General features: G+C 38.7%; 1 protein-coding gene across 7 annotated transcripts in view; it reads right to left on the bottom strand.

Annotated features, from left to right (window-relative positions):
* MON2 (MON2 homolog, regulator of endosome-to-Golgi trafficking) overlaps window positions 1-12855 on the bottom strand; it is a 180742-nt gene that overhangs the window by 151903 nt on the left and 15984 nt on the right. For all 7 annotated transcript variants that reach the window (XM_065568308.1, XM_065568270.1, XM_065568361.1 and 4 more), the window contains exons 2-3: window positions 8640-8703; window positions 1203-1330 (exon numbers count right to left, since the gene is read on the bottom strand). In XM_065568308.1, coding sequence (XP_065424380.1) covers window positions 1203-1289 — 87 coding nt within the window. In that variant the 5' untranslated portion in view covers window positions 1290-1330; window positions 8640-8703. The remainder of the gene's footprint in view (window positions 1-1202; window positions 1331-8639; window positions 8704-12855) is intronic.

Raw genomic sequence — 12855 nt, 5'->3', positions numbered from 1 at the left:
GAGACTTACGCGATTAGTTCTCTTCTATTTAAGGCATATATTTTAATCATTTTGTCAACCTGTGTGCACACTTCATTTTTCAACCAGAAGCACAAGTTCTCTTAGAGGAAAAGGCAATTCACTACAAAGCTAATTTGACTACAAACTTCAGTGACCTATATATGCCAGAAAAATATGCCTATTACTCTGTCTAAACACAGCTTTGTATATCTTTTTAATACATATTACTTTCATGGACTGTTTGACACACATAAAAAGCAGTACTACTAGATGTAACATGTGTATTTAAGACTACGGTAATAGTTGTATGCTATATTATCAAACGGATGCAAACACCCTGCATAGGCTCTGGAGCCAAAAGAAGGTGAAACTATATACAGAAGTACAGATTTATCAAACCTGCGTAAGTTCAAGCCTTGAAGACTGGACTTGAGGTCAGTAAAGGACACTGCCCAGTCACAGACTGGTGGCAGTCACGCCATTGCCCACAATTAACCTGTACCAGATCAATAATAAACCTGAGGAGTTCTTAAATGCTGGAAATAAAGCTGTGCAGTGTGGTCACAGACACTTGGCGCTACAAACCTCCGCTGTCTAAGCATATTATTGTTGTTACTTATTATACTGAATTCAAGAGCTATGCCATTGAATCTTTAATATAATAATATACTATTCATGCACAGAGACAGGCAGAGTAAAGATTACACTTCTATTCTTAAGTGTGGTACGTACCAACTTTTGAATGCTTAACTGTGCCCTTTTCATACAGCACTACAACCACATTAGCCAAAACAGTTTTTCAAATCAGCCATTTTTATCATGTAAAAGAGGTCTTCCTGGTTTGTGGCATTGATTTCTTGGACTATGTCAATACAAGTTTGGCAATAGTGTTTCCTAGCTAACTGCTGCTGAGCCAGCTAAGGAATCCAACTATTGTAATGGATTCTACAAAAGAATACCTTTTAAAAAAAAACAATTATTTTATGTACTTTTCCTTTGGCTCCAACGGGGTGGACTGGATTTTGACAATGATATTTTAATCTCCAAAAAAACATTTTCCACCCGATTATATCCATTTTAATATACATAAATGTGTTTCAGCTTTAGAAAGCAGTCTCATAAGTGTTTTTATCTTTGCTAAAGTACTGAATACTTCAAATATTTCAATACAAGACAATATTTTCATATAATATCCATCTTACCTCTGAAACAACTTCATGTGACATAAGTCTCTGTATGGCTGCTAGACACAGCTGAGTAATCTTTGGTTCCTTTGTTCCACAGCCCATTAGAAACGGCTGAACTACCTCTGAGCTGTTCTCTTTCAATGCTTTTGAACAGAGATAAGGAAAGTTGGTCAACTTTATCAGTTTGCTGATTTGAATGATGTAAAGTAAATACTTGTTAGTCATAAAACACATGATGAATAATTGTTAAGTTATTCAAACCCTAAACAACAACAAAACCCAGAAAGAATCTCCAATCTTGAAATTTATGGCAGATATTTTTGCACTGGGGAGAAGCAATTGGATTAAGGGTGAGAGAAATGCCAGTACTCTCCTGAATACTTGACCTGCCATTGAGCTTCTTGTCCTATCCTCTCTTAACCTTTTCCACAGTGCTCTGATCCCCACATCCCCTCATCCTCCTCACTTTGCCCCATCTTAGTGCATCTCCTCATCTTGGTCTCTCTTTCTCCCTAACCCTCAAACTTCCTTCTAGAGTGACTTTGGTTTGTCCATGGTCATAAGCCTCTTCCAATCTTCACGAAAACCTTTCTTCCCCTTTGGGCTCTGCAAGGAGTTTCAAACTTGTGCTCTCTTCAATCTATTGGATATCAATGTATGGAGCAGTGCATCAAGAAGGTGCTACATGTGTAGCACAAAGAGATGTATACCAGTGCAGACAGAGCAGGTGGGGGGGAAATACCAACCACATGGCCCTGTATAGTGTAGTGAGAATGACCGGTCATTTAGAGCCCTATTCACATAAGGATACGATGAGTTTAAGAAAAACAAAAGTTAGTCATTTTTGTACCATAGCTCTTATAAGTAAAACTTATGCTTGTGCTATGATGGCAAATAGCAGACATAAACAGCTTTTTATTTATGTAAAACTCAAAGAAATTTGGAGTATATGTGAGAGTTTTTTTTTTTTTACTCAATGTTCCAACAACTGATTTGAAAACCAACATCAAGTTAAGAGCATCAAAAAAGTATTTAAAACTGAGGCCTCTTGACTAAAACAACTCAAAAAAAGAGCTAGAGGATTGTTAAAAGCGTCTGCTTCCTGTAAGGATGTTATATCCGTGGACTTATAAAGGATCAGACAAAGTGAATGTATTAAACAAATTGCATTCTATAATGGCAGTTTCTTCAGAGACACTACAGGGTAACAAACAATTTATTGACAGATATACAGATCTGGATATTATAGATCCAACATCAAAAGCTTATTTAAAAATCAGACAGGAAGCCCTGAATGTGTATGAGCACAAGCCACTTTTTAATCCTCAATATTGTGGCTATAAAAAAAATAAACATCAGAATTGAAAATCAGCTATAAAACTCTGTTTTAAGCAAAACAATCTGCTTTTTAAGTCACGGGAACACAAATTTGCATCCAGCGCTAGTGCTCTTCTGCTAAATATTCCACAGTTCTCTAACATGAGTTATAAATTATTGAACAGTGAACTGAAGTGCTTTTATTTATAATTTTTTTCCACAATTGTCACTGAACTCCAAATGACAATTAGAGAAGAAAAATATTGTAAATTTATCCCACACACACGACTCCCAGTAGAGTCCTAAAAAGGAGTCAAGAGATGATCAGTAGGAGACAAGGATAAAAAGCGGAAAAGGTGGTGGACAACTTTAATACAATATCACACGTGTCGTACATTTAAATAAAAAAAAGGGTAGGTCTATGCTTACGTCAACCTGTAGACTGCAGACTCTGCATACCTAGTTAGCACACGTATAAACAACAACATTGACAGTGAGGCACAGCTTAGGCGAATAACGAGCCCTACATGCCTGAATCTCTACGATATATACCCTATACAGCTCTCTACACACCCAAGCAGTGCCTTTCACCGCTACAGTGCTACTTTTAGTTGCATAGCGTCCTGCTGCCTCCACGCTGCCAGAGTCTTTCCCTGCCACGTGTAGCTACGCACCACAGTGAGTGTAAACGAAGCCAGACTTTCACAGCAACATATACTACATGTACCCTACATGTCACTGCAAGTGTAGACAGGGTCTAAGGAAGTATTTTATCCTACTACAAAGCCCAATCTATCTCGATTTCAGTGGTCCATCTGTACCTAACTTTTGTAGATGGATACAGATATATAATTAAAAAGTGTTTTCTCCAGGTTATTACCAAAACCAGAATCTGGGAGATTAACTCCCATTTTAAAAGTGACAGAGAGAAATTCAGTTGCATCAAGTTTCACTTCCCTTTTATACCCCTAATTAGTCTGCAGAAGGAAGATTATGTCAATTTTTAGCAATGTCAAAACTCTTCCAGGAGAAGGCTTAACAAAGAACTCACGTCCTGACAGATTAAAAAAACCCTTAGTTTACTTTTGAAATGTATCTACTGTATTTATAATTTTTAAACATATATATAAAGAGAGAGAGAGAGATTATGATCTTAAACAGTCCATTCATTATTTTAAAAGAAACATTTCAGTCCACCTTTACATTTAAATTTTTAAACCTTTAGAATGGCTAAAAATATTTTGTAATCGGTTCGAGAAAAACAACCGAGTTGGCATCAAAAAATAAAAAAAATTCTAATGATGGATCAATGAACTGTCTTGCAAATTTTCCTTAATCCTGTAGCAATAGTAATTTTTGCCTCATCAATTTCTCAACTAAAATATTCTTCAGCTTTAACAGTACACATATATGTACACAGTCTCCATAAAAGGTTGGGGTTTTAAATAGGATATTTGGGAAATCAGACTGGCACTGCCTAAATTTAAATGTGCAAACACTGAGCTAAAGCAAAACCAGAAAATGTTGACATCTTGAAAACAGAAAAGACTGGCAGAATCTTTAAAGGGACTCTATCAAGCATTAGCAAAAGATACAGGCATAGTAAACTCCATGTCATTCTTTATAGCTGTGTTTCCTCTCTTCCCCTCAAGTATTCTCTTTTTGAGAAGTAGTACTGACATAATAGCAAAGCTCAGCTAGTCAACGCTCATGAGCAGGGTCAACAAAATCCCCACATGTGGAATATCCACATTTCCTGAAATTTATTCACATACTCAGAATCTAAATTTTAGGGCTTTTAAAAAAATGAAGTTTCTAACTTTTGTTGCTGTGTGACAGATATAACGACACACATGAAAATAACTGATTATACAGGGCAAAAGTTGAAAGCGCTGACAAATGAACAAGCAAGCCAACTGAAAAGATGGCAAAAATTCTCTCTAATCTTTCAGTTGAAGTCATCTAACTATTGTCACTTACAAGCAAAAATATACCAGACACAAGTATACTTTTTATAATATCAATATCCCTTTAAAATCCCACTTTCAAATGATACAAGAAAACAGTTATTTGACACCAGAATGGGCCACAGAGGGAATAAAATTCCTTCATCTTAAGAGAATTCTGACCATTTCACCTATCCAGAAAAGTTTGGTGCTTGATGCATTAACCTATGTTCTGGCTTCAAGGGACAGTGAAATGAAAACATCTCAGACTACATTTTAAAGTTCCATCAACCCTGAACGTATCTAGAAAGATGCTAAGAACACTAAGAACATATTAAATCTCAGTAGAGATAAAACCTGTTGTCTGTAAGGGCTATAGTTTAAGAGGCTGCAAAGAATGTTCAGAGTATAAACTATACAATAATACTGAGTTAAGTCTGCAGCCAGACCATAGAACTGAAGTGCAATCTCCACTCATCTCAATGGAACACTACCTTCAAGGTTTAGTTACCAATATTTGGAGACTCATCTACACTACAAATTGAACCTTGCTTGGCTTTAGCACAACAGTTTCCTGATGAAAGGTGCAGCTCCAAACTTGTCATAATATGGTTCAGTCTTGTCTGTGAAGACAGGACTAAACTGCAGCATAACTACATATAACACTTGCATTTTATAACAAGATTCCCAGATAATGTACTGACATATTTATTCCCATCTACAAAGACACAAACAGTCAAGGGACCATCATGTCATAACACAGATATGACAAAATAGGGCAAATGAAAGAAAATAAAAATAAGTCTCTATTCAGAAAACCTTAAAGATTTTTGTCAAAAATTCAAATATATTTTTATTGTATCTGCTTACGAGTAGCCCTATAACAACAAATCTGTGTCATTATTGGTGAAGGAAACAAATTATAGTAAACGCATTTCATTTTAAACTTAAATTAAAAAAAAGAATTTATGAAATATGAAAGATACTTTAAGAGTGTTCCTTTTAAAAAAAAAAAAGTTGTCCAGGTATACTCAGAATGCCATGACCTTTCACAATTCTTCAGTCTTGGAATGAAGATGAAAAATTTTACACCATGAACTAGATTTTTAAAATATAAATTGTTTATGTGACTAATACACACCTCTACCTGGATATAACGCTGTCCTTGGGAGCCAAAAAATCTTACCGTGTTATAGGTGAAACCGCATTATATCGAACTTGTTTTGATCCGCCGGAGCGCACAGTCCCACCCCCCCCGAGCGCTGCTTTACCGTGTTATATCTGAATTCGTGTTATATCGGGTCGCGTTATATCGGGATAGAGGTGTACTCTGAAGAACGTTGCTAGCTTTCCTAATGAGTAAATGGAGATTTCTCTTTTGTCTATCTGTCTTAAGTTTGTCTTTTGATGCATAGCTGACATTACCTGGCATAGTTTTCCCACTTATGTCAGCATTCATGACAGCAGTGAAAACAAAGAAAAACAAACAAATAAAAGAGAGACATTAAAGTAAAATAGAGGGGAGGGATTGCTACTTCAAACACTTCTAGGAATCTCTTCCTCAGCAATATTTTTACATCTCTTAATATAGAAGTGCCCTTACATTGCACAGTCTTTTCTTAATCTTTCAAATTATTCTGTTGTGGGAATTTTGTTTAAGTACTGCTGTGCTAAACACTGGTGTATTAACTCAGGGAAATCCAAAGTTCTGCCCTTCTGAGGGCTCTAATGGGAACATGCAAGGAACCAACAAATTACATGCAATTTAATAAAGTTGCAGAAAGCTGGGCAGATCATTTTAAGATTGCACAGTTGCAGCCCGCAGGGATTTCCAGTCCCAAAACCTTTACTCAGATTAAGACGAAGCACTGGCAAGTTTCCACAGGCAAGACTCATTAGATAGATGGGCGTATTGTACAATTCCCTGGGCAACAACTGGTCAGATGAATGCGCACAGTGAGCAAGAGATATTGAGAGTCCTAACAAGAGTTAATATTTTTGTTACTTTTCTCTGCTCAATCAACAGTTCAGTAGAAGAACCACTGAAAATTATTCCTGACAGAATTCTGCGCCCCCAGATGGTCCGCATATTTCTGTGCCCCTCACGCAGAAAAATGCAAAAGAAATCTGTGGGGGACATGCATTGTGACAGTGTACCCCATAAGGCTTAATGGGGGAGTGTGCTTATAAATCTATGTATGATATAACTGGAATAGGGTTTTGCTACATATGCCATGTAACATATTTATGTAAAGGTTATGATCTACTGGTTACGTTCATCCTAGTTGTATGCAGGTACCATTTGTGTGTTCAAAGTTATGAACATTGCTTGATTTCTAAGTAGCCTTAGCTAGAACACTTGGTCACTTCTTGGGAAAGGAATGTGCAAATTAGATGCTCAATCAGGAAGCACTTAACAGACAAAAGAGTTTGGAAGGCTCCAATCCACATAAGAAGTCTTCCTGGAGACATACAAGATACCATGTGGACAATGGCGTCTGCCTGTAAAGACTGAGTCATGGACATGTGACTTGCCCAAGTGACTCCAGAACTCCATCTTGGAGCTGGACTTTGCATAGGAGTGAGGAGGGGGGTCTCCACTCACAAGAGAAAGTCTATTTAAACCCGTGGGAGACACCTCCATTTTGTCTTCAGCTGGCTAAAGAAGGAGCCTCTCCACCCCCCAGAATACTGGAAGGAAACTGGAACAAAGGACAGTAACTACAGGGGGTGTGAGTGATTGCTGGACCCAGGCTACAAGGAGATTAGCCTGTAAAAGGGAGCATAGACTCAGACTTTGAGCGAGCATTCTGGAATTGGTGAGGATCTTATCTGTATTCAGTGTTTGATTAGACATAGATTTGCGCATTTTATTTTTTTTTTGCTTGGTGACTTACTTTGTTCTGTCTGTTACCACTTGGAACCACTTAAATCCTACTTCCTGTATTTAATAAAATCACTTTTTAACTTATTAATTTACTCTGTTTCAGCATGCCTGGAGCAGCCTCAGAGACTCAGATCGCTGCCCAGGAGGGAAAGGGGGAGGAAGGGGACTAGGCGTAGGAGACATTGATCACAGTCGGGGGAAGGGCTGGGCGTGCATGTGTGCCAACAAGCAAGAGAGACTCTGTCCCTCTCACTCGCTACTGTGGCTCGCTGGGCATGGAGTGATAGGGCTTTTTATTATGCTGGAGGCAGAAATGTAGCAGCCTGCCTGCTACTTAATTGATCTCATTCTCTGAGGCAGAAATGTAGCGGCCTGCCTGCCTAGTAACATTGTTAATATTCCTATTGTTAGATAACTGTTCCCATTCTCAGTCAGTTGCTCTAAGACCATAAAACCTGTAAAAGTTTTAAGGCCCCTACATTGCCAGAGTCAGGTATAGCCTTATAAATGACAGTAAGGGAATCATCTAGGAAGATCTATGTGCTTTCTCACTTTTTTCCTGTGCCAAAGTGGCACAATGGGGTTAAATTACAGCTCAGGATTTATTTTACCCACCCATTTAAAAAAGAAAAAAAAAAGACTTTGAGGGCAAATGAAACATTTACCAAACTGTCAATAAAATGTCAGGACAATCAGATGCAAGCACTTCCCAAAGTTCCCAGCCAGGTCCAAGACAATGATTAGCAAAACTGTATGACTTTCATGTGTAGAAGTCTGAGCAATTTTAAATGACATTCTACTTTTTTTTTCCCACTTCTCCTCCTCCTCCTGTTTGGTGTTCTGTAATGTAATTTAAATGAAAATCCAGAATTATAACTGGAACGTAGGGTATTAGTTACCAAATGTTTGTAACTTAACTTTCATGTGTTTAGGAAATGCTGAACAGTTTGACTTTTTACTGTATTGCAGTATAAATAAATTACCACAACAACTGAAACCAGTGTGATTGCATTGCATCATTTTAACAAAATATGCAGAATTTTGCAGAATTTTAATTTTTTTGGCGCAGAAACCCAAGAGTAGAAAATTTTGAGCCCTTCACTAACATAAATAGAGTAACAGAAGGAAATGCAAATATTCTACAAGATATTCCAACATTATTGTGTTGTTTCTTTTGCTATGCCCCAAACAGTAGCATATTACTTGAAAGATGATTGCACATATCTGAAACATCTTTAAAAATGTTTTGCTTTCAGTGACCCAAATGCATTTCCCAATTGTATTGTTACTGTATATAATTACCTGCCAAAATATCGGTGTTTCTTGCAGCTATCGTTTTAACTTTTATTATTCCTGATTCAGCAGCCTATAAGCAAGAGATAACAATTAGTTCAGCAGATACTTTACAGCTACATTATCTGAAAAGAAAGAGAAGTTATCTATGGTTAATGAAAATTATAACAGTGCAAACATCAGTGCAGTTTTGTTGTATTCTCAGTATGTACAACCAACCTGACAGTGAGGGCTTTGCGCTTTCTGCAATTCTATAGCCACACTCTCCATCTCTCTCCACACAATTTTGATCAAGAACCTCAACTTATAAAAAGAAAGTGAATTACTTTTCTGGCCTTCATGGTTACGAAGATAATCTCTGCCAAACACAAAACCTCTACAATGTAGACTTCCCAAGTCTTCGAACAACATGACAATTGCTGATGTATAAATTGCACCATTCATCTCAGCTGAAACACTGACTCGTAAAGCCTAATAATGTAAACATCAGCAATTTTTTCACTGATTATTTTAGCAGTAGCATTCAGCTAACACACCTGTCCACTGCTGTTAGATGCAGTAGCTGATGTTGGACAAGCAATGGGAAAACTGGCTGTTGTCAAACTTGAATCAGCTGACAAAACTTCCAGCTTTAACCCCAAAACAATCATGCAATATAGTTACAAGATCGGAGGGAAGTGTATATTAAAACATTTTGAAATGGAGATTTCTGCTGAACTTATTATGAAAACTAAGTTACAAGAGATGCTTCATCAAATAAGACTACTATTTTTCATCTTGAAATCAATATAAATGTTATTTTTGTTTAATGTAACAATCAAACAAACATCTTTTAAAAATACATGCATTTAAAATTAATATGCATTTATAACAAGTCATGTTAAGGCCTACAGTTATTATAATCCATTACAAGCATTTAAATTCAATTAATAGTAAACTGTATGTTTGCTGCCAAAGTTTTAAAGTTAAACCAATGAACTCCTGGACATCACTAGCTAAGCACTAGAACCAGAATTTGCTGTAAACCAGCTTTTGACAGTCTTTTGCAGGTGCAGAGAAAATATTTTCTTCATTTCAGTTTATTCAACTAGTTCAGTTCAATGACTAGTTCATTTAAAGTTGAGAAAACAACTGGCAGCTGAAAAAGCAGGAAAGCTTGTTTTTTCCCCTCTTCCAATCTATCCATAAACACTAGGTGTGAGAGGATGAGATCTACTACTTCTAAAGCCTTGAAGGACATGGTGATCAGAAATACTCAGTTCAATTCACTAAACTACAGATAATACTTCCTTTGTTTAAAAACATCAGTTTTAAATACAAAACATATTTTGATTAACCTTTCCCCCCTTATGTATCCAGCACATAAGGTAGTTTTCTTAAAAAAAAAAAAAAAATCAATGTTTTTGTGCATTTTTAATTTAATTCCAGTTCCATACAAATACAGCTTGTGACAAATCACAGGTAAAAAAAAATTATCTAGTAAATAAAAAATGCATTATTTGCTATTTTATTATATAATAAAAAGTGTACAAATTAATCTGAATAAATGTATATTGAGCTATATAATTGATTAAATAAATGTTTACAGATATAGTACAGGGGTGGCCAAACCATGGCTCGTGAGCTGCATGTGGCAATTTTACAGTTAAAATGCGGCTCACGGAGCCGCCGCCCCATTCTCCACCTACCAGTCTTGGGGGCTGGAGAGCTCAGGGCTTCTGCCCTGTGGTGGGGGTCTAAGAGCTTCTCCCAGAGATGACTGGTGCCTGCTCAGAGTGTGTGTGGGGTGGGGTGGTTCGCCACTCCCCCCCCCAACTGCCTGTGGGGGCATGACTCAAGAACACCTCCCCCCTTACCTTCAGCGGCTCCTCCCTGAAGCTCCCAGGTGTTAGTTCCATGTTGAGAAGCAACAGCAAACAGCTTGGAGGAGCTTTAGCTCCATGGGGAGAGGCAGCAGCAAAAGCAGGTGTTCTCCTGCAGCTCCCAGCTTGCCAGCTCCAGCAGTTGCTGTGCAGGGAGGGGACCCAGCAGCATCATGTGACTGAGTGGGGTCAGCAAACACTAGCAAAAATGGGGGGGGGGGGAAATGTGACTCCACATGCCCCCTCTCATGCGTCACCTCTGACCTCTGCCTGAGGGGGGGGGGTGGTCTCAGGGCTTCAGAGTGATTTTTTTTTTTAAGTTGACAGTGTAAATTTAAGAGAGTAATTGTAATTAATTTAATAATATTACTGAAAATCTTCATATAAATGTGTGTATTTTATTTCTCAGACAAAACCTAAATTCTAAATACATGCCTTTAGCTTTCTACAAGTTTTGTCAATTAAATCCAGGTAAGGAAATGGTAGAACTATGCATCAAGCCTTATACTTTGTTAAATTTCAATTTATTCCTGAAAGTTTTGGGAATGAAAATAAGTTTCACTGAACACCACTTTCCTATACTTCAAAAACTGAACTGACGTACAGTAATAACCATAAACTGATGTGCAGATATATTGTCTCGGTTTAAACTGCAGAGCACTGGATGTCTCTCTTATTTATTTCAACTATCTTAACTTCATTTGCTGAAATGTTTAAATTTTTCAGGAAGTCATCTCTGTTCTGCTACAGTTCTAAAAGCTAGAGTAATTAGGAGTATCTTGTCACATCAGATTGTTTCTATTAATTAATATGAAGGATTTACTTGTCACAGTCTGACTTCAATTATCTTCAAACTAAACCTCATCACATCTTCTGGCAATTGATTTCTTTCGTGCCAGCAGTGACAAACTCAATTTGAATCAAAGAAAAACTAAATCTGCCCGTGGATATAAGATGTTCACAGATGCTACCACACTTTGCTTGGAGAATGGAATAAACAACATTATAGTGTAATGCCCCTGAACTGGCTACACAGCTCTGCAATAAACTTACTAGGAAATATGGAATTGAGTGTCTTTAATATGGAGACATATTACCCCCCCCTCACTTTCACCGGGCTGGGGTTCGGGTTTGGGAGGGGGTGCGGGCTCTAGGCTGGGGCCAAGGGGTTCACAGTGTGAGAGGAGGCTCTGGGCTGAGCCTGGGGCAGGGGGATGGGGTGCAGGCTCTGGGAGGGTGTTTGGATGCAGGAGGGGGCTCTGGCCTGGGGCAGAGTGTTGGGGTGCAGGAGGGGGAGCGGAATGCTGGCTCTGGCAGGGGGTCAGGGCTGGAGCAGGGGGTTGGGGTGCAGAAGGAGGAATGGGGTTCTGGCTCTGAGAGGGGGATCAGGGCTGGGGCAGAGGGTTAGGGTGCTGGCTCCGGAAGTGTCGTGGAGCTGCGGCAGGCAGGAAGACTGCCTTAGCGGTAGCCCCACTACACCACCAAAGATCGCGATCAACTGGGAGAATCCCCAGGATCGACCAGTCGATCGCAATCGATGGGTTGGTGACCACTGCCCTAGCATGGAGCGATATTCATAGATTCATAGATTCTAGGACTGGAAGGGACCTCGAGAGGTCGAGTCCAGTCCCCTGCCCGCATGGCAGGACCAAATACTGTCTAGACTATCCCTGATAGACATTTATCTAACCTACTCATAAATATCTCCAGAGATGGAGATTCCACAACCTCCCTAGGCAATTTATTCCAGTGTTTAACCACCCTGACAGTTAGGAACTTTTTCCTGATGTCCAACCTAGACCTCCCTTGCTGCAGTTTAAACCCATTGCTTCTTGTTCTATCCTTAGAGGCTAAGGTGAACAAGTATTCTCCCTCCTCCTTATTACACCCTTTTAAATACCTGAAAACTGCTATCATGTCCCCTCTCAGTCTTCTCTTTTCCAAACTAAACAAACTCAATTCTTTCAGCCTTCCTTCATAGGTCATGTTCTCAAGACCTTTAATCATTCTTGTTGCTCTTCTCTGGACCCTTTCCAATTTCTCCACATCTTTTTTAAAAGGCGGTGCCCAGAACTGGACACAATACTCCAGCTGAGGCCTAACCAGAGCAGAGTAGAGCGGAAGAATGACGTCTCGTGTCTTGCTCACAACACACCTGTTAATACATCCCAGAATCATGTTTGCTTTTTTTGCAACAGCATCACACTGTTGACTCATATTTAAGCTTGTGGTCCACTATAACCCCTAGATCCCTTTCTGCCGTACTCCTTCCTAGACAGTCTCTTCCCATTCTGTATGTGTGAAACTGATTTTTCCTTCCTAAGTGGAGCACTTTGCATTTGTCTTTGTTAAACTTCACCCTG

Source organism: Chrysemys picta, chromosome 1, assembly GCF_011386835.1.
Source record: "Chrysemys picta bellii isolate R12L10 chromosome 1, ASM1138683v2, whole genome shotgun sequence".
NCBI classification, from domain to species: Eukaryota; Metazoa; Chordata; order Testudines; family Emydidae; genus Chrysemys; species Chrysemys picta.
The sequence above is the reverse complement of the archived record's forward strand: the minus strand, read 5'-3'. Positions and strand labels throughout refer to the sequence as shown.